At 37.0% G+C, this 21,961-nt stretch overlaps 1 protein-coding gene across 1 annotated transcript in view; it reads left to right on the top strand.

The window, feature by feature from the left end:
* SPATA6 (spermatogenesis associated 6) overlaps nucleotides 1-20,693 on the top strand; it is a 36,515-nt gene extending 15,822 nt beyond the window's left edge. The window contains exons 8-13 of the mRNA XM_042819758.1: nucleotides 805-892; nucleotides 2,429-2,469; nucleotides 3,441-3,619; nucleotides 12,215-12,314; nucleotides 15,174-15,262; nucleotides 18,883-20,693. Coding sequence (XP_042675692.1) covers nucleotides 805-892; nucleotides 2,429-2,469; nucleotides 3,441-3,619; nucleotides 12,215-12,314; nucleotides 15,174-15,262; nucleotides 18,883-19,063 — 678 coding nt within the window. The 3' untranslated portion in view covers nucleotides 19,064-20,693. The remainder of the gene's footprint in view (nucleotides 1-804; nucleotides 893-2,428; nucleotides 2,470-3,440; nucleotides 3,620-12,214; nucleotides 12,315-15,173; nucleotides 15,263-18,882) is intronic.
* The last annotated feature ends 1,268 nt before the right edge of the window (nucleotides 20,694-21,961 follow it).

Here is a 21,961-nt window from a genome sequence, read left to right as displayed (position 1 = left end):
GTTTATGTACGAGTAGTAATAGCTTATCAAATTCTAAAATTCTTTCAAAAGTTTTCTTCTACTTGTAGGTATGTTTTTCTAAAATTCAAATTAGTCTTATTAATCCATTAATTATTCATCAGCCTTCAATTTGTCTTTCTCTGTTATTTTTCTTTTATCTCCTGCTAATCAATTTTTTCTGGTTTTTGATCTATAGGTGAAGTTCACAGTTTAATTACAACATCTGTAAATACTGATTATTGATTTCAGTTGTTCTGTTATATTTGTACAGGAAGGAAAATTCTTGTCTCTTAATGCATCCCTTCCTGGCATCATGGCCTTTCTAGAGTGAGAATGCTCTTTTCAGAGCATCTTTACTGCTGAGGTGTCTTGGTTTGGCAGTACTACATTGACAATTAAAGTTAAATTATGTTAAAATGTAACTTTTTAAACCTAGGAACAGTAGCACTTTGTAAGGTCTGAACATTTTGGAATAAATATGTGGTATCACATGGTCTTTAAAAAGATATCTTCAAAAAGATGTTATAGATGAAGGAGAAACTGTCTGCTTTTTTTATTCCTTTGAACAGTGTGACATTCAGGCCTTTCTAGACCTTTCTAGAACTCTTTTTGTTTATATGCGATAATGCTGATAATATAAACATTAAGAACACATTTTTAAGTAGTATCTGAATAAGAATAAATGATTTTAGAAAGGACTGGATGTGGTCTTATGGGGGGGGGGGAGGAGGGGAAGGGAATTAAAAATATGTATAGAAATTAACACATCTGATACTGCACCTCTTAACAGTAGTTTTGCTTCAGGTAGAACAACCAAGTCCTGGAACTGAGCTTTATGCCCGCTGTACCCTGCAAGAAGGCACAATGGAAGCTTGGTCCAAGGTAACCCGTGGTCAGTATTTAATACTGTTATCTCATTTAATGCTTTTTTTTTTTTTTTTTTTTTTTCTCCAGTTTTTTAGTCAGGGGGGTTGTTTTTTTTTTTGGGTTTTTTTTTGGTTTGAAACAATCTCTATTGGAGAAAAACCTGCTCCTCTTTGGTAGGAAGAATAAGAGCACTGAATAAACCTATTGTTGCAAAAGGTGGATTTGCATATTTCTTTACCTCGGGGAAACTTGGAACGTAGTTCTACATGATAGGAAAGTAGGAGCAGAAAATACCAGAGTCCAGGCACTCTGTTCCAGTCCACCTGTTTCGATTAGTTGCATAGAGGAACAAATCTGCACATCAGTCGCTGTGGGTGTGTTAGTCATGCCTGGAATGTTGATCATTTTGAAATTCAAGAGCTCTGTTGCTTCAAAAATGAATAATGTGTATATCAGCTTTTTTTTTTTTTTTTTTTTTTTTTTTTTTTTTTTTAAGTGGATCTGTGGCTTACAATTGTTAATGAGCATCCAGGATGCTTGCGTGTCTCCTTCCACTTTCACTGGCAAGAGTAACTGAGTGTTTTATAAAGAGTGTGGAACAAGAAATTTAAATCTTTCTTTCTTTTTTTTTTTTTTTTTTGTAATAGTACTGAGTGCAGGATATTAAAGGGTTACTCATTCTTGTTGGGATTGTGCCTATCAATCTGTTGTAGCAAGGTAATATAATAGACCTATTATCATCTAGTATCGTTATGTACTTACAAATGAGTTGATGATATCTAGCCAGTGGCTAGGAGAGAGAAACCTGCCTCACAACTAACATCCAAATGGTTTACTAGTCATGTTTCTATGTTTTGAAGCTCAATTCTAATTTTTATAAAGCACAAGTTCCTGTGATTGCAGTACAATTTAGTCTGGTTTTGCTTTTGTGCAGATAGATGATAATGGGTTGTCTTTAGGGCTGCTCAGTGCAGACTGATACAACTGATGAAGAAGGCAGACATAATTAGTTGTCATTCCCTTTGGGGTGAGGTGCATATTGACAGTGGTTGGACACCCTGAGCTGGTGTGGATTTAATAGTTCCTCCACTGTTGCTTCTGTGGTCTTCATAACTTGTGTTTATGAGCCAGTGATGAGGGAAAGAACAAGGAGGTGATTAGAGGAGAAAGAGGTGGCGGTAGGGAAGCTTGTTCCAGAAAGTGTGGGAAGGTAGAGTAATGTAAATGAGATTTTTTTGAGATTGGTAGAGTTTTACTTTTTATTGATTTAGACAAGTAATAGCTTAGCAAAATGTACTACTTCTGTCTATGTAGAAGATTGTGCTTGCCCTGATTTAATGTTATTAACACTGTATTGAGTAAAATGTGAGGTCATTGTTTTCATCTGAAGGTAGTAAAATATTACTGGGAAGACTGTTTAGAATTTCACAGTCTGTAATAATAACTTGGTTTATTAATGTTTGGGAGAAGAGGTAAGCTATTTTGTAAAAGATTTTATAAAACAGGGCATTCAAATTTTCTTTTGAATTTCTTGAAGTATACAATTTTTTTCTTTCTCCAGATCTTTCTCTTCTTGGCAGCTACAGACCCAAGAAAGCCAAAGTGAGTACTCTGTAGTGCTGTTTAGAAACTAGTTTTGGGGGAAAGCTCTGAGTGAGGAGGTTTGTTCTGTGTAGGTACGTTTGTAATTGTCTACTGCACTACCAAAAACAAGACAAAGGATGTTTAAAATCTGATATAGCTCTTTTTATCTCTGTTGGGTTATTTTGAAATACAGATGTGAAACAATATTCTGTGATGTGTCTATGCCTGTAGGTAAAGGACTTCTCTTTGGCATTAAGGCTTGTGGTAAGACTGTAGAAGAGCCTTTAGAAGTAATTTATAGAAATCTGCCTGGTCATTCTGAGATCAAACTTTTTTCCAGAATATTATGCGAAGGTAGCTCAAGTACAAATGGCAAGCCACTATTTTGTCATTTCACATTTAGTTATTAATATTTTAGCTGCTTTGCAAAAAGTGGATCTGAAGATAATGTCAGGGTTCTATCTTGTTCTGTTGTAAACCAGGGTAACCCATGGAGACATCTGCGTGCTGTATTTCAGATTAAGAGGAGCTATGAAAGGAGTAAATGAAAGAGTTAAGATTGACTAGGAGATAGACGAGAATTTTTCCTGGAGGAAGAAAAAGTCATGAAAAAAATAAGTCTGAGCAGGGGTCCCGGACTGAGGAGAGGTCTGAGGTTTATTGGTGTGGACTCTTGGGTGTCACCCTGAATCTCTGAGGATCCTGTGACATGGGAGACTTTACACTATGCAGTCAGAATAAGATGATAGCCTGAAAACCAGGCTTTGCTGTAATACAGTGTTAGATACCAGCAGGGAGCACTTCCTAGTTCAAACTAGGGCTCCTTTTGTAAAATGGGGATCTTTGTTCTTCCCCAGCAGGTGGATATTCCTGCATGTATGGAAAGCCTGTAACCCTTCAGTTTAAAAAAGAAAACTGTACCTCTTACCTCTTGATATTCATATTACATTTTAGCAAGGTTTGGTGTTTTTTCTTGTTGTTTTTAACAGGCAAGATCTACTTATGGGAAAGACCATGACAATTCTTCTGATGTTTGTAGTGAGGATGTGATCTCTGGTTCACCCAACAGGCTGGCCCATTCCGGCGGTTCATTAGTGCATTCAGCACCTTCAGCATTTCAGAAGCATTCTCTAAGTTCTGTACTAAATCGATCTTCTCTAAGGGAAAGGTAATAACTTGTTCTTGTTTGTGAAATTCTGGAATCATTAACAGTACTTGCATGACCATAGGTTTCGTGTTTGGAGTTTACACTGGATGAAAAGACAGATCTTTCCCTGTCAACTATCTTGTATTTTCTATTTTTTTATCTTGTACTTTGTATTTTTATCAGGAGCTGTGTTTGCCATCACCTCTCTGCTTAACGAATACGATACAAATAATATGGCAATGAAAAGGATCCTTGACCTCTTTCTTGCTGACCTCCCCTGAAACAATAACGTTTCTGATTACATGTCCCCAGTGTCCACCAAATCTTAAATAGGGAGAACTTAAATGGGTAAATAAATAATGTTTCAAAGGGCATTAGACTATCAGGAATACAAATACAGATATATGTTAAGCAGGATATTTTAGAGCTGTTTGGAAACCTTTTTTTTTCTTCTGTCCTTTTCACCATAGCGTTTGTAAGTGTGTACTTCTAGTTGTGCTGTAGTCAAATATGTGACTAGTTTGAGTAATGTCCATGGGCCAACTTTCATATAATTAGTATATTTACAGACTGAGGTGATCCTTCTGCTTTATTTTAAGCTGAAGTATTGGCCTCTGTAGCAATTCTGTGTATATCCATTTCTGTATATATATAAAAAAAATATATATACATATATTTTTTTTAGTCCTCTAATATTAATATCCCCTAATTTGGTGGATTTCAATCCTTAGGTGAGTATGTAGAGCAAGCATAGAAGTTCCAGTGTCTTGAGAGGGTGAAACAGAAGAAATTTCAACAAGCAGTTTTTTCATATTTACGCACTCCAATCCTGCAAGGAGAGTATTCCCTACTTGCTGCTAAGTAGAATGTGTCCTGGGTACATGATGTTCCTGCTATACATTTGGCTTAATAGGTTACTAGATGACTTTCTAGGGGTAGAAAAGTTGTATGCAAATCTGGGCCTAAATAACCAAGTACCTAAAACAATTTGAAGGTGCTTGGGATCAAACTGATGTCCTATCCCTTGATTCTGAAGTGTTTATCTAAAGCCATACTTGTGTATGTGTTCTGACAGCCTGTTCACAATCATTTCTGATTCTTTTCTCCTTATTACCATTGGTACCTCATTTAGTGAGTGCTCAAAGGGTGTGTTTTGTAGCCTACACACACTCTAATACTTTATTTTTCCTCCAAAAAAGGAGATCTATCTCAGTTTTCTCCTTTTAAAAAGAAAAATGACAGATGGCAGGTGGGGATTGAATTTTTTTTAGAATTCAGATCAAGTTGGTGGTTTAACATCTTTCTCTGCTTGAAAACTTGCTTGGTTGTTCTTCTGTGTAGTAGTATTTCCTGGGAGCTGTTATGTGAAAATCAGGATGTGTTTGGGTTTGGAGAAAGTGTGTTGTTCGGTTGTTTTTTTTTCTTATCATCTTGTCTACGTCCCCACATTCTCTCATGTGGTCAATCCCCTCTTCTTACATTGTGCACTAGTTAACTATGTCTGGGTAAGAGATTGTAATGGTGATTGTTTATTTGCTTATTTAATGACTGTATTTAAAGATGACAAAGTCTTTTCTATTGATAGCAAGGAAATCTTGTGTGTTGTGAGCCACTGTTACTCAGCAAGTTAGTCATTCTCCAAGTCATCGTAAAACCATCTGAATGTTCTTGCCTTTTCTCATTACCAGCCCCTCTCTCCAGAAGAGATAAGTGCCTTTTGAAGTTTCTTTTCTCTTTAGAACTAATATTCTTAGCTCTTCTGAGATGTAGCATCTTTTTATGTTAAAGACCTGGGTATTTACTTCTGACATTTTTAAAAAAAAAAAAAAAAAAAAAAAAAAAGGGGGGGGGAAGTAAAGGGTATATTTTGGAAAGTTTGATCTTTGTGTTCATGCTGCTGAGGTAACAATGGATTTAGCTGACTGTATGCAGAGACGTGTAGTTGGAATGACAAGCATGGATCAGAGGTCAATGTTTGGAAATGCATGCAAATGCTGTTTTATAGATTATAGAAATACAGAGGAAATCAGAAATATTGGATGTGTGGCAGTTTTAGAGTATTTGCAAGATGATATCTTATCTGACAGTGATTTGATTGTTATTTCCTCAATCTTATTTTGAATTACAAAGACAAACAGCTTCACATATACATACTGTTTATTCATCTGATCAATCCATGGTCAATACAAAACTTGGCAACTTACCTCAGCCTTTCTTTACTTCCTTTTTTTTGTTTTGAAGTGAGCATGAAGTGAATGTCTGTCATTCTGAGAGTACTTCCTCATAAACCTGCTGAATAGTTGTTAAGCCACTTCAATACCTTTTGGTGATGCAGAAGTTTGGGGTCTTGCATAATGCCCCCTCGGGAATCTTGCATCCTTTGTAGCAGTTTCCATTTCTTTCATGTGAGCCTTTTTGAGAGATCTCAAATCAATGCTCTCCCCTTTTCCACTGAAGTTGAGCCAATAACAGAACTGTAAACAGTTTTAATGTTGGATAAGGCTCCAAAGTTTTGAATATTTATTTTTCATATTTTATTTTTACACTTTTCATTATTTAGGTCACTGCAGGAAAGCATTTGTTGTGTTGCAAACTGAATCAAAATAGAGTGATGAGGCTGTGCATCTTCATGCCCTATTTTGATTTTTATTTCCTATGCAGAGCAATGATGCATGCATGTTCTTCCCTGCTTATGATGTCTGCCCAGCTTCAATCAATGTGGTTAAAATGTTATTTGCCCCCACAGGCTGGTTGTTTGTGCATAGATGCTTTGTGAAAGCATTAGAACTGCTGTAGAAGAGGAAAATTTGACTTCAGTGCTTGCTTTCATAGTGCCTGTATATCGTCATACATGCCTAGAGGGTGGTGGTTTTCTTGGGGACTTGCAAGCTTAGCCTTCCTTGCAGCACTGAAATCTGCAGCAAAATACAAAGCTAAAGTCATCCTTCTGTAAAGAAAAGTAGGCTAGTGATAGAAGTCCTCTGAATGGAGCTATATGATGGCACAAAAGAAATTCTTTTCTCTAGAGACTACAACAGTCATAGCAGTATTTGATCATTTCTCCTATGTTGAGAAACAAAGTTATTTCTCATGCATTTGAGATCAAGGGATTTTTTTATTGATCTGAAAAGTAATCACTTCCAGAGCAAAGGCCATTCCAATGTCTTTTTGAGATTCTGGTTGCTCTGCTGAAATGTGATCTTACCTACTGTAAAATCTAACAGAAGTCTAAGTTCTGTTTGAAGCAAGACAGAGGTTAACTGCTTGGATCAGATAGCTTCTATAATATTCCTATACTGGTTTTCTACCATCTTTTTCTATCGTCTTTTTCCTAGTACTAGGGAAATATCAGCATGAAATGCCACCATACTGGATCCTACTACATCCCGACTGCAGGTAGTTTACCCTCCTGTATTTTAGAAAGCAGAATGCATCCTAACCCAAGGTTTACTTCTGTGTGAATGAATGTTTAAATTCTGAGAGCTTTCTGCTACTAATTGGAACTCTAAATAATTTAGCAGACTTCTCAGAAGGTGGCTTGCTCTGGGAAGAGACTGCGACTCAGTCTCCAGCTTGATTTTAGCCAAATATTTTGGAAGTTTTGGAATTCAGTTTCACAGTGAAGTAGTTCTCAAAGCTTTGGGATTTATCATTCTCACCTTTTGAGGACCCTTTCATTATTTTGCGTTCTCTGAGTTGAATTCTGGGAGCAGCACTCATGGATCAGTTATTCTATACCATACATTGCAAAGACTGTGTAGTACAGAAGCCTTGTTTCATGTTTTTAACCAACTTCAATACTATTTATCAACTTCATTTCTCAGTAGGTAAATTTGAAAGTGACTGATGTCAAAACTTTTGCCTATGAATAAACATATACAAAGAAGTGGGAAAGCTGCCAAAGAGTACAAGAAAGTTCAGCCCATTAGTGACATCTTAAACATCTAGAGCAAGAATGCCTAGAACTTTTGATGATATTATTGGGCCTGTGGTTGAGATCTTGAGCTGCAGTATTGAGCTTGGAAATTGTCTGCCTTTTGGAATTCATGTAATACATGAGGATGATTTCTCTTGCCCCAGTTTTAAAGGCCAGAGCTGAAGCTTAGGAGGGGAAAAGAAAGCATCTGTGAATTTTACATCTCTGCACTGAAGTTGTAACAGTAAATGGTGCTTTTGGAAATGAGAGAAACTCTTTAGAAGGAGTTGCTTTTTTTTTTTATTAGTGGTTTTTGTTTGTTTTTCTTTTCCTTTTATTTCTTACTGTAGCAGAAGAGCAACTGTCAGCTTCTGCTTCCAAATGCTGAAACTGTTCTTTGATTTAAGGCATTGGCTGTGTGTAGTGGTTTCTGCTTCGTAGTAGGTATATTGGCATTGTGAAAGCAGCATACTTCCTTCACTTCAAATATTGTGAGAATGTAAGGATTTTCATATTGTTTCTCTTTTATGAATTGTAATGAAAATGTGTGTACCAATATAGTCTCTGAAACACTTTTGCACTTGTACGTCTTGTACTAAGGTTTATAGCCATCAGGTATTTTAAGAGAAGGCAAAACAAAATTGTATCCTTTATGAAGTAGACCAGTAGAACAATTAAGTGCAGCTCAGCTACTCTGTTGTGCCTCCATTGCAGACCAGTATATATTGAGAACTAAGTTCATCTTGCTAGATTACTACTTTACGTCTTTTTGAGCAAGTATAAAGTAACTTCTCCACTTTCTGTGCACGCTCATAAATATCCTGATTGTAAAGTCTGTGACTCTTTTTATCCATTTCAGAGTTAAATATATTTGGGTTTTCTGAGAATCTCTTTTGCTCCACGCACAAATTCTTGTAAGATTGTTATTTTCAAGGTTATATTTAGCTTAAGAGTTATTTTTCTCCCTTTCCCCCCCAATTACAGTAACATCCTCTCCAATTGTGAATCTGGTACCACAGTACTTCATTGATTTCTATCCTCTGATAGTTTGTCCTTGTATGTGGTTTTGCTCAGCATGAAGTCTGTGTCTTTGAAGCTGATGAATTCTTCATGGAGGCCAGATGCACAGAGTTGTTCACAAGGCTGGGAGGTGTGATGGTGAGGGAAGGGGTCACGATAGGCATTGCAAATATTCTGCAGCAGGCTTTTTGCATTAATTCTACCGATCTGAAATGTATTAGTATCTCCTGCTGAAATGCGATATTAACATTTTTGCTTTGTGCCAATGAACGATTGGATTGTCTGACATTTGAAAATTCCTATTTATTACTGCTCTCAAGTTTGCAAGCTGCTGTTTCACTAGAGTAGGTGGATGGATGTATTCTGTTTGTATTTCTAATGGAGTATTTCGTCCTAATGGATAGAATTCTATGCAAAAACAAAACAAAACAAAAAACAGCTTTAATCTTTAACACAAGATCTAAACTGTGCTTGGCTTCTTTTTTGTTCTATCAAGGTAGATGTCTGCATGACCTTTTAAAAAAAAAAAAAAAAAAGCCTTATCTCATAAAGAGTATAAATGCCTTTAGTCACATTATGAGGGAAAATGGTTCTGTTTCCTTGATTGTACTCAACACAACATCTTTGAAATTAATCTTGAGAAGTTCTCTGATTGATCTGGCTTTTTCTAGGTCACTGAGCTATATTTCCAAAGTGTTTATACAATCTATTGGAATCAATAAACAATTTAAACTGATGTAACTGCAGAATGTTTGCAAGTCCCAGAGAAAATTGAAAGTATGACAAAGAATACAGCTATAGAAGTTTATTTTGTTTATCAGGACAAACAGTCATTGAAGTGAAATGACTTTCCTTCCAGTGTTGCAGTACAATACTGACACCTTAATCACATAAATAAGTAACCAGTCTTTTTAGAAACACGGTATTAGTCATGTTAGGCAAATGGAATCTTGTTGTTTATGGCTTAAGACGCTGTGCTCTAATGCCTGTTCTTAAAACATTTCCAGAAGGAGAGTTACCGTATCATAAATAGGTTTTACTTCAGATGATGGGTGTTACATTTCAAGGCAGGAATTTCAGTATGCATTTTGGTGGATGTAAATATTGACACTATGATTTTAAATGTAGTTTAGATTCAGCAGTTATTACTAAAATTAGACAGTGACAATACTAGCAAAACTAATTAAAATAAGCTGATACTGCTTTTAATCATACTTAAGGTTTTGATTCTATTTTTCCCTTGATAAATTCAGTTTGGGATGTATGTGAGTGGCCAACATTTCTTATACCACAGCGCACACTAGTGGATTGATCAATGAAATCACCTGGAGAAGGAAATCTAATAGTTCTTGATTTAAGTAATTTGATTTTCTTCTTGCAAACGTAGCCAGATATTTTCTAAGTGAATATAGTAGCAAACTGTGCTTTCTTTTTTCAAAAGTAAATGCACATATCTCCAAGGATATTTGTAAATTTGAGATTAATAACAATGATGTGAAATCTTACATAGGAATTTCATAAAATTTATTTCCCCAAGGTAATCTGTTCCAACTTCTCACTGCCAGCAACCTGGATTTGGAAGAACAGCAGCCACTGTATAAATACGAGGGAAATGCCATGACTTCATGACTCTAGCTTTCATTTCCTAAAAATTGAAAAAGACTCACTGCATCTCGAATGCAGATTTTTAAACATGCATTTTGGATGTTCTATAATATTGGTGTTTGTAAGGGCTAATTGCAAGCCTAGAGACGTTTTTAAGAGCTTTTTCATTCCTGCATGATCTGATGTAGTGAAGCACATTTGAAGTAGTGTGCTTTAGCATGACTACGGGGTTGGGGTTTTGTTCAAAATGTTGCTGGTGATACAGCACACACTTCATAATGCTGTCCAGCAAACTGAGTTTGGCTTCATTAAGAAGTGAATGTTCCTGCCTGCCTAAATGACTTAGACCTCTATTTTCTTTAAAGGCAATGCTTTCTAAACAAAATTCACACATATTACTTTGCTTTCTTGTAGGAAAAATTATGTGAGGACTTTTAATGCAACAGATCCTTGCATTCTATGTGTAAAGTAATTGAACTGTATGGATTTGCCATACATGCTGTTGGATTTGAAATTAATTGAAAATGTTTAGGATGCTAATATGGATGTTCTTATAGCCAGCTCTCTGAAAACCCTTGCCTGTAATGAACCAACAATAAACTCTGTTGGATGTCATTAGAAATCCAGAAAATAGATCCCCCCTATAGATTATATGATTCATCCTCACAATATTGTGCCATTTATTGGCACTCTTTCTTGGAGAAAAATAGAATTGTTCAGAAATAGATGATTTGATTTAAGGAAACTCATAAATGGGCTGAAGATATTGGGGTTGTTTAGAATAGAGAGATTTTGGAGAGGTAAACAGTAACTGAGTCTGCGTTAATTATACACGGGACAAGGAAAGAAGCAAAGGCAGAGAACTGCTCACTTTCTTCTTGTATGGTTGTATAATAACAGAAGATATGAGAAGTGGACAGAAAGGCTCACAGCCCCAGTCCAGCTGATCTACAGCTGGCTGCTTATATTCATATATGTATATATGAATATGTATGAATATATATATGTATGTATATATATATGTACATATATGTTATATATATATATAATATTCATATTTAGCACGAGTTTTTGTGTTATTTTCTTGGTGCAAGTCAGTTTCTTGGATGCTAGGAAACACTGAAATGTAGATACTTGAACCTGATCTGGCACCCTGTTTCTATTTGCTCTGATGATGTTTTTACTTACACGTTACACTCCCAACTCATTTTTCCCCAGTGAATTCATTCTTAGTGTTTTCTCATTTGTTTGTCGGTTGGTTTTAATACATATTTGAGTGTACTAAAGTCTGGAGGTTGGAGTGTAAATAACCCTATTCTTAAAATCTTGATTGCATCCTCCAGTAGTCTGAGAATAACGTGAAATTTTTGCCAGCTTCTGAGCTTGCTGAGAAGGATGAGAACCTTATTTTTTTTTTCTTTCTTGAATAAACTGGTGAAGAAAAGTTCTGCAAAATGTAAAAGAAGATCCAAAAGTGACTGTGGGTTTTAAGTTGCCCAAATCAAGCAAACTATTTTTATTTTTGATGTTTGTTTTTTTTTATAAAAAAAAAAAAAAAAAAACCTTAATATGTAGCTCCCTCCTATGAAGTCAGGATTGTGAATTTGCATTTTTTGAACTCTGTGGGCTTTCCTATTTGCATTGGGGTTATCTTTCTGTTGATTTATTCCAGTGGAAAGAATTTAATGTGTGCAGTATTTGCTTTAAAAAGAGAAAAACGAAACCTGATCACTGGGAATAGCATGACTGTATAGCTTTTCTCTTCTGTAGGGACAAACAGACATTGCAAAAATATTACTTGTTACAAAATCATCGTTTTCTGTGCTTTGTATCCTGTGCTGGAATTGTAGATGCATGTTGTTTATGCAGTGCTTCAAAATGTTTATTTCCTTGTACTCCAGAGGAAAAAAAGAATCAAATCTGAACATTGCGTACATTCCAAATAGAAGGAAGCTATGCATGCTTTGTAATTTTTAGAAAATAAAATAAAAATCAAAGGGAAAAGTATGTTAGAGCTTTTCAACTTGCAAATATTTCTTCTTTTTTGTGGTTGTTTTTTTTTTTTCCTCTTGCAGATTCAACTCTGGTTGGCCTCCACCAGCAAATGGAGATGAGATCCATAAAAGAGTGAAAAATATTTTAAGGACACACAGTGCTAGACAGCGCCTAGTGTTTGTAAGTTTGAATACTAAGTCCTTTCTACTTTCCAAGATGACTGAGGAAGAGAACTAATTGTGCTTATACTCTTGAATTTATTACGGTGATGTTTTTTGAGGCACATTTGATTTAGAAATGTGAATTTAATAAGTAAGCTGAACTCTTTCTCACTGTTTTCAGTAGCCTTCTTGTGTGAAGCTCTTGTGGACAGGTGGCAACCTCATAAGGGTATAGAGGACAATTACATTTTCTTTATATCTGATTCCACTGTTTTCACTGTAAGCAAAAAATGTTAGCGATCTATTATAGAACACCGTGGCTTAACATGTTGTGCATCTGCACATAAACAGCTGCTGGTGTCCAGCTGTTTGTAGAGCTAATATTATTCTCCAGTTGTTTGTGGATTTTTTTTTTCCCTCCCTTTAATTACCTGGCTCTAAATGAAATCTAACATTATTAAGCCTGGGATCAGAATGCTTTGTCCTTGAGTCGGATGGAATTTTGAAGTCTGATTTTAGTCAGTCATTTTTTGCCACTGCAATTTTGAGAAACCCACTCCTGGCACAGGATTTCTCTCAGCAGAGCATTTGTAAAATATTGTTCATCTGCAGAGAATTTAGGGGTCTTAAGTCTGAGATGAGGTAAAGGAAAGGTAAAAGGATATAAGGGTGAGAGTAGGTAAGGTAGAGATAAGGAGCTCTGAATTTTTTTTTTTTTGTCTGACAATCTACCGCACTGATGTTATTGATTGGTTCAAAGAGATGAACCCCTCAAGTGGGGAAAGATCTTTTTTCTTTGCTTCAGCTTTCTTAGAAAAAGGAGTGTTGTCCCCAGCAGTCCACCTCACCCCTCTGCCAGAGTTTACTGTGTATATAGGAGGCATGATAAAGGATGGGGAAGCCTTAGTCTCCCCACCTCGCATTTCCATGAAGAGAAAGTAGGTGTACCAGTAGTGCACCAACAATTGAACTCTGCTGACAGAGATGCAATAACTACCATTAACTCCTGGGGCAAAAAAAAAAAAAAGAAAAGGGTTGTTGTCTTGACTTGTTGCTGCATGATGTACTGAAGAACATCTGCCTTGGCTCTGAAGTCTTGATTATTTACTTATTTCCCCATCTGTAGCCATCATGGGCAGCGACTTGTGTTGCTTATGTGCTGTCTCAATCTGATTATTTTCTCATTTCTGGTCAATCTTTATTTTCAGTTTAGTTGATGTGCTTTTCATTTTCAACCATGAAAAAGGTTTTTCTTATGCAAGCTAAGATTGATTGATCCAGTTTGTGTTGTATCTTCCTCAGTTCATATCCGAAAATGATGATATTGTGAGCTGACAAATCTAGACTGTGCTGTTATGCAGTGGATGGATGAGGTAAACGGGTCATCTTGAAAGTGAGGGCTTAGCAGAGGAAGTGTAGGGAAACATTTAGATGCTGTACTGAGGTACATGGGTTAGTGGGAAATACTGGTGGTCAGTGAATGGTTGGACTGGATGATCTTAGATGTCTTTTCCAACCTTGGTGATTCTATGTACTTGCAATGGGGTGAGTGGATTTCTGGCTCCAGTTTGGGTGCTCTTCCAAACTTTGAAAGGTTAAAAAAAAAAAAATCTCTCTTAGTGTTCTATTCTGAAGAACGTAATGCTAAACAACCATTCCCAGAAGCATCTATCTGTGTTTTCCAAAATTTTGTTTCCATAGTGCTCTGTAAAAATAGTGTGACCGAAGCTCTGCTGCAGGTTCCTTAGGGTGTCTGCTGTAGCTTTCCACTGTGACATTCTGGCAGTATCATAATATTCCCTTTTTTTTTTTTTTTTTTTTTTGCTTTCCAGAACATAGTTTGCCTCTGGCAAATGCTGAAGAGTTTTATTTACTGCTGTACCCCATTATCTTTATTCAGTACTCTGTAGCCTGTGACTGCTGAAGGAAGAGTTTTCCTGTTTACAAACATGCTTATTACCTGTATTGCAATGCAATAAATTGTGGTAGATTTTTCCACATCCACACTCCTGTCATTCAGCTTGTTCTGCATCTTCTTGCTGTCTACTACTCTATTTATTGTCTTTTCTCCCAGGCTTGTGTTAGCAACAAGTTTGATTGTTTTAACTTCACAATTTTGTTTTCAAGTTATTTCTTATGTAGTGTGAAAGGTAATTATTGTTTGCTAATCTTTGCATCAATTAGCTTCTGCTACAAACATCTCTGAATCCCTTCCCTTCAGTAGCGTCCTTGCCTTTCAGAGCAGAGTGAACATGGTTGTATTTGTGTGGATGAAATTTCTCCCATCCTACCTCAGGTGGGCAGCTAGCTTATTTCAAAAGAGTTATTCTATCTCATACATACCTGAGAGGGGTAAATAAGCATTTAAGCATGTTCTCTGCCCTGTGTATGGAATGGAAAATGTACAGATGTGTAGAATACATCTGTTAAAATACATTACGTGAATAATGATAGCTTAGTGGCAGAGCTGTTAACAGTAAGTTTTTGTTCTTTCTCCCATCTTTTGCAAGAAACAAAAGTAAGGCAGTTAGCAGCAGGTTTCATAGCATTTAACCCACGTTTTTGGGTTATTGAAACTTATGCTGTCTGCATGGTTCTTTAGGTCTACAATGTCTAGAAATTCTTTCCAGTTTATTACCTGAGAATTATTAGCTGAGTTGCGCTGAACTTAATTAAAAATGTTCATAAATAGCATTTGGCTCATTACACTTTGTCCCTTTTTCCCCCCAAGAAATGTAAGCACTTTAATAGTTTTCTGAGTGGAAAGAAAGTATTTTTGAAATGAGATCATTGTAATCAGAAACCAAGGTAATGAGAATTTGATTTCTGTGTTTTGTGTTGTTTTTTTTTGTTTTTTTTTTTTTTTTTTTTTTTTTAGGATGAAAGTAACTCATTGAAAGGAAACTTGACTAAGACAAGACAATCTTCACATAAAGCACACTTATCCTTAAGTGATCTGCAGAGCAGGTAGGGGGTTGAACCATCATTATTTTGCCCCTTAGATAACGGTAAAAAAATTCTCTTCCTATTTTGAGCTGTGTCATATTAGATTTAGCAAGGTTTTTTGTCTAAAAGGAAAATACAGTTAACTATCATTATACCATTCATTCTGTTTGGCTTTGTGTCAGTATAATCTTTGTTAAATTCCGATTTTTTTTGTTACTGGATTTGGTCATAAAAATGATCCGTGGGCAGAAGCTGTTGGATTTTATCAGTGGATGAGTAAATAACTGAAACTTAAAAAGTAGCTGTTTGGTTATCTTAAAGTTACAGGAATGCAAAAGTAATTTTAAGCTTCTTCACTAATAAGACTTGTGGATAATTTGGTTATTTGGTTTTTTTTTTTCCAAAATAAATGCTTGGAAAAGAGGAGCATCTTAAAATAAATAAATAATAAAAAACTGGTGCAAATACATAGGACTTGGTCTAGTAATTCAGTGTTTCATATTTCAGAAGATATTTTGAACACCTTGCTTCTATAAGTTAATTATTGTTTGCTGCCCTCACACTTATAACTAGGTTTTCTTTTGAAAATGTTACTTAAAAGGCACCAGTTGATTTGATTCTTTTGTCCACTTCTGTTGTATAAGTTCTCAGTTCTGATAAGCTCTATGTATGTGCACGTTATTTTGTATTACTGTTTGTGTACTTGCTGAAGGAAAGGTATAAAATAATGCAGAGCGCTTCTAGGGTTGTGTGGGTTCTGTTTTTCTTTATGGTAGAACTCCTAGAACTATGGTGCTGAATTGGAGAGAGCTTGACACTAGAGTGGGCAAAAAGAGGTTTTACTTTGCTAATTAAATGTACTGCAAAGTTTTTAACAGAGTCTTCCCAAATCATCTCTGTATTCCATGAAAAGGAGGGTAGTTCAGTGTGCAGCTAGGGGTAACTTTGACTTATGATGAGTGTGCTTTAAAAAGTTCATTTAGTTGTTGGATTTATAATTCCCATAATTTGCATCTTCTTCTGTGCAAGGGATCTAATTAGTCTTGGGTTTTCACCTGGATGTGGAGCTGCTGCAGAAGTTGTTAGTATTTCTTTACCTGAGCTCACTCTTGTATTCTGCGTGTAGCCTTTTTGCCTCCTTTGTGCAGAGAGATGCTGCAATTAAATTGCGTAGGATGTGTTTCTGAGAAAGTGCAAGTTTTTGTTCTGAGGCAGCTTTGGGAGTTTGAGATTGATGCTGAGACTGCAGACAACGGAACAAGAGAAGAAACAAATCCTAATACTAGAGAATCAAGAAGTGATGGGTTATGAAATGTGGCATTCAGCTTGGGAAAAGACCATTCCTTGGGTTGAGAGGCCAGCAGCACTAATCCCATTCACTGAAGGGCAAGGCATAAAAGGACTCGAGGACAGTCTGATTGCTGAGCGTTCACCACAGCGCTCATAAACAGGATACAAGGACGGAGACAGAGTTCACAGAAGGACATGGTTCTGTCAACCAAACGTTGGCAGTAAAGCAGGTGATTCAGAACCGCTGGGAGTAAGGAAGAGGTCCATGTTTTGTGAAATATTTAGTATATGATTCACTCAGAAAAGAACTTCTGGGACTCTTAAAGGAGATGTATGACGGAACAAAAGCATCTGACAGGTATTTCAGAGCAGGGAGTTGCGTGCAGAAATCCTGCTGTTAATATGATTTGTGAGTGTAATTCCCAGATTGTTTAGCTCAGGTTGTCAGTTCGTTTCCAGTCAAGACAGAGAGGGGACTCTTCTCTAGGTTGGCTCTGTGTCCACACCAGTGCTAAGCATCTGGTGTGCAAGGACTAAAACAAAGCTAAAGCATGCATGCTTTCAATTCTTTGCCAGAAGCAGAATAAGGAGTTTGTGGAAGTTGCTGTTGTTCTTAGAGAGTTTATTTTTCTGCAGTTAAATTGGTTGGATTTTGAGTGTCTCTCTGTAGATTAAGCTTTCAGTAGATGAAAATGAAAGTACAAAGCTGACTACAGGAGATGAGCTCCAAGGAAAATGATGCCAGAGCTGTTTATGTATATTTGCAAATTCTGTCCTTATTTATTGGATTGAGAATTCTGTGTCAAAACTGAAGTGACCCAGACTGGGGAAATGAGGGGGCAAAAGTTCAGTCATTGATGGGTGCCCAGAGCATTGACTTGTCTACATTTAACGTAGACCAATATAACTTTTCTATTGATTTTTACCGTTTGGTTTCATTGCTTCCAAACAGTAGTGAGCAGATCACACTCTCCAGGATGATGAGTAGGTTTAAATTTTCCTCGTGCTGTTGGCTGACTTAAAATGTTCAGGCTTTATCTGCAAAAGTGGGAAGCTGACCTTTCCTCCTCCTTTGATATTGCAGGCTTATAGAAATCTTTTTAAATGAGGTATTAGTTGATATCAGCATAATACTACTTTTGTTTTCTGTGGGTGAGGAGAAGCTTAGATCTGTGAATTAAAAAAAAGCAAACTCATACTACTGATCTTCTTGGCTCATGTTTTTCTTTCTTAAATTGAAAACCTTATGATTTAAAACAGCTTTCTACAAGTATTTGTGAGTCCTGTGACACAAGCCCTCTTCCAATTCTATTATATATGCTGACTGGTACAAACTTAAGTACAAAGTTTTGAGCAATGGCTTGATGATAGTAGATCAACAAATTATGTAACACAGTCTAAAACTTCCCTGTGAAATGTAAGCCATTTCCCAAATGAGAATGGTCACCACAATCTTTGCTTTTCCCATTTCTTTTCCTAGACTGAGAACCTTACTGAAAGGCTGAAGGAAACTCAGTCCTAATGTTTAAGTGTCATAAGTGCCTAAATATTTGAGCATATGTGACAAATGTCACCTCAGTAGTTATTTTCTGTTGATTTTTCATCTGTTTGTTTCATGCTGTATTACAGGAAAATGGCTCACTTCCTTATATAACACGATCCTTTGTTTTGAGTGTCTCAAGAGAAGGCACACAGTCAGGAAGTTTAGATATACATGCTTTGGATCTGTCAATGTTTTGTAATGATTTTCAGAGAATAAATTTTATTTTGTAGATAAGGAAAATAATTTCTCAAAGTAAACAGACTGCGTTTGTTCTTGCAATGGTGACAAATAAGATGGGGTGGAAAAGGGAGCACTTGATTGCCATTATGTCATAATGTGTTTGGTAGAATATTTAATCCAAGATGCTTCCGATAGAGCACTTTACTGCTGCAACCACAGTAATCTAATATACCCCTGATAGATTGTCTTCATATTGAAATAGCTGCATTTTGACCTTCAAAGGACACAGAAATCCAACTGTGTTGCTCTTGCTTGGGCTCAGTGCCTAGTCACACTGCCTATCAAAATACAGCATAATGACTGCATGCTCTTTGAGAATTAATTCCTTCTTTTTGGGAGGTATTATCAAGTGCACATGGTCAGGTAAGGGAGACTGTGTGTGAATGAAAAATGTGGGGTGGGCTCCCATTTCTGAAGAATAGCTGCAGTGCAGATTTTGTTTCTATTTGTGAAAGGTAATCTGTAGTTAGCAGCTTTACGCTCGGATTTCTGTTGGCTTTGTACTTCTAATTCCTCTCATTTATCTCATTTGATCATTATTTCTTCTTTTTTTTTTTTCTTTTGACAGTTCACCAGTGCAGCAGAACATCACTGTTCACTTGGATAATGGTGAATTGTGGTCTAACCGTGCAGCTGTATACAAAGGGAAGCCTCACAGAGCAATCTTTGAAGACAGTCTTGGGAAAATATATAGAAACATGTACCGAAAAGCTTCTGGCACTATTTCAGACCAAAAAGCATACTCCTGATGGCAGTTCGGCTGGAAATGCACAGTACACAGTGTTGATATTTCTCAGCAAAACTTTTTTTTATGTGACAAGTATTTGTACTCTATTTTTAAGATGCAGTTATGGCTGGGCAGAATTTTGGAGGAATGGAGTTTTGGTCTGGGGTGCCAAATGAATGCGATTAGCAGCACCCCCACCACCACAACACCTCTGCTCCAAATTTAAAAAAAACTAACAAACAACAGCAAAAAAAACTCTAAGCCCCTCTGCAGTCGATGAGAGTGGTGTTGCTCCTTTGAGACTCTCTGAAGATAGCCATTTTAAAGACTAATATGTCTGCTGGATGTTCCTGCCTGACGTAGGTCAGGTTTCAGCTGCAGTCAATTATGATTTAAATAATTAAATCTATGTAGTAACATAAGAAGCAATAAGTCCTAGTGTTCAGTGAGGGTATCTGAAGGGGAGGGTAAGTGTGAGTGTTGATATAAATGGTCTGCTCTGGAAAAGAGAGAACTTGAATTGTTTTCTAGAAAATCAGCTTTGGATTGTTTTTGAGAAGGGTGGAAGGATGACTCCAATAGTGACCTACAGGCATGCTTTCAAAGTGGTTTCAAGCACCTTTAGTCACAAATTTTCAAATAATGTCAAATTTTAGAAGAAACCTACCCAGATCAGCAGTCTTTGTATTAGAAGAAAGGCTTTCTTAACGTACCCTGCGTGTTTGAAAGTTTCCAGGCTTTCTTGAATGCAGTCCTGACATTTGAAAATATAATTGTAGTTTTTAAAAATACTAATGGAAAAGGAGGGGGGAGGGGGAAAGACTGGAGCAAGGTAGTCAGCAAGCTCATGTATCCAGTACAGGCCTTCTGAAGTGCCTGGATTGTGATGCCTGTCCTTGCCAGCCTTCTGGGATCCCGTTGGCAGAAATCACATCCTTTCTGCTAAAGGCCACCAAATGTTCATCAGCGGTTCAATGCTATCCCAAGGGATGGAACCTTTTCAGCCTTGCATTGAGCAGATCCCACATTAGCAAGCCAGGGCAAGTTGCCCATCTATTGAAAAGCCAAATGCTTTAAAAGGGCAAGAGTGTCCATCTCTGCTTCCCTTTTAGATTGGGGGGGTGGGGGGGGGAACGCATGCATATTCTGGCTCCTTCCCTAACTAAATGAACAGATTCAGTTATACCAATGGCATTTTACCTGTTATGATTGGATAAAAGATAAAGCTTGCAGTACAGATGGCAGAGCATATGACTGTTACCTGCCAGCGTGCCTAGATAAACAGAAAGTTGGTCTACTTTGCCTTCCATCCTTTAATGCTGAGACAATGTAATTGATTTGAGAAAGCAGTTGGTGAGCAATTATGCTGGTGGGAAAGCATGCTGGAAGGTTGTGTGCTTCTGCTTCAGGAAAGGGGGCTCTCAGAGGAAGTGTCTTCCATGCAGACATTTCTATTCCTTGTAACAGTTAAGCACATTGATGTGGATTAACACTGATCACTTCCTGTCCCTGCTGCCATTTAACACATTAGTGCTTTCAGAGGGTATTAGCTGCACAGCCTTACTCTGTGGATAACTGTTGAGGCACTTTATGAAGTAGTATGCTTTTTTTTTTTTTTTTTTTTTTTTTTTTTGCAGATGCAAAAAGAAAAACTTAACCTGAGCCATGCCACTGAAGACATGGTGGCCATGGAGTATTGTGTCACCAGTACTTGGTATTCCATCATTAGTCCCATGACCCCAGATTAGTCCAGAAAGGAATGGTTTCTATCTTGCTGCTCCTGGAAAGAAGCTCAAGGCACAAGCAGGGGATGAGAGAGGTTGGAGGCCACTGTGAAAAACTAGGAAAAGATTTTGGAGAGATCCAGAGGATGCAACTGAATAATCACAGCATATGGTAAAATGACAACTTCTGATTTTTTTTTTTTCATCACGGACTAAAACTAGATGGGAGAAATAGAAAGTGTCATATACTGAATTCTGACCAGTATGAACATTCTCACTGAAGCCTTTGTATGCAGCATAACAAGTGAAGCAGATAGGCTCTGAGTGTCACTGGCCCTGCTCCAGCTGCGGAGAGGGATGGTGTGTATGTCTTTCTGCATCAGCTGCTGCAGGATATGTTTCTCTCTTGGGTCAGAGTCATTCCACAGCTTATATGCTATGATACTGCACTGTTCTCTTCCAAGCACTGTGCTGGAAATCCAGTTTGGTTAATGGAAAGCTATTCTGTGAAATGTGACTTGAAACCCAAAGTACTCTATCTATCCATAAAATCTGCAAGCCACTTGTTTTTTAAAAGCTTTTGGCCCCTTCCCTGTTTGCTCAGCTAACCCTCCAATTAATATGCATACAGCTCAAGTGCACTGAGCACTGCTGCTCCTTTGCTACTGCAGCATGCGATAAGTATAGGTTCAGGCAGCGAACCAACATAGTAATAAACTGTAATTGTTTAGTGCACCTTGCCTTCTAATACAATTTAAATCCCTTCTATCAAATGCAAATTTCTAGGTTCCTGAGTGGAGCTTTAAATAACATTTTCTATGCTCATTCCTTATCTTTTGCCATCCACAAAGTGGTCTGTTAGTGACATTGGGATGGCATCATTCCACCTCCATCATTTTACCTCCTAAAGGAAAGCTGCCTACTCAAATCTAGAAATAATGGGGTAGATTAAGAGAGAATTAGTGTGTGGGGTTTTTTTTGTACAATCTTTCTCTCTCTCTTGCCCTCCCTGAGCTATTATAACCCATGTGTATTATCGCCAAATGTTTTTCAGCATCCAGTATTGCTTGCAGTGTGCAGTCTAATCAGTGTAATATTTTAATCACTTTCATTTTAATAAATCAGAGCCAACTTCCAGCATGCTCCCTTTCCTACAAAGAACTTGATATAGCTTAGGACCTTGGGATGGCTCACTA

Source organism: Centrocercus urophasianus, unplaced genomic scaffold, assembly GCF_019232065.1.
Source record: "Centrocercus urophasianus isolate 14NV4802_14NV808 unplaced genomic scaffold, USGS_Curo_1.0 seq_18, whole genome shotgun sequence".
NCBI classification, from domain to species: domain Eukaryota; kingdom Metazoa; phylum Chordata; class Aves; order Galliformes; family Phasianidae; genus Centrocercus; species Centrocercus urophasianus.
Note: the sequence above shows the minus strand (reverse complement) of the source record. Positions and strands in the feature narration are given on the sequence as shown.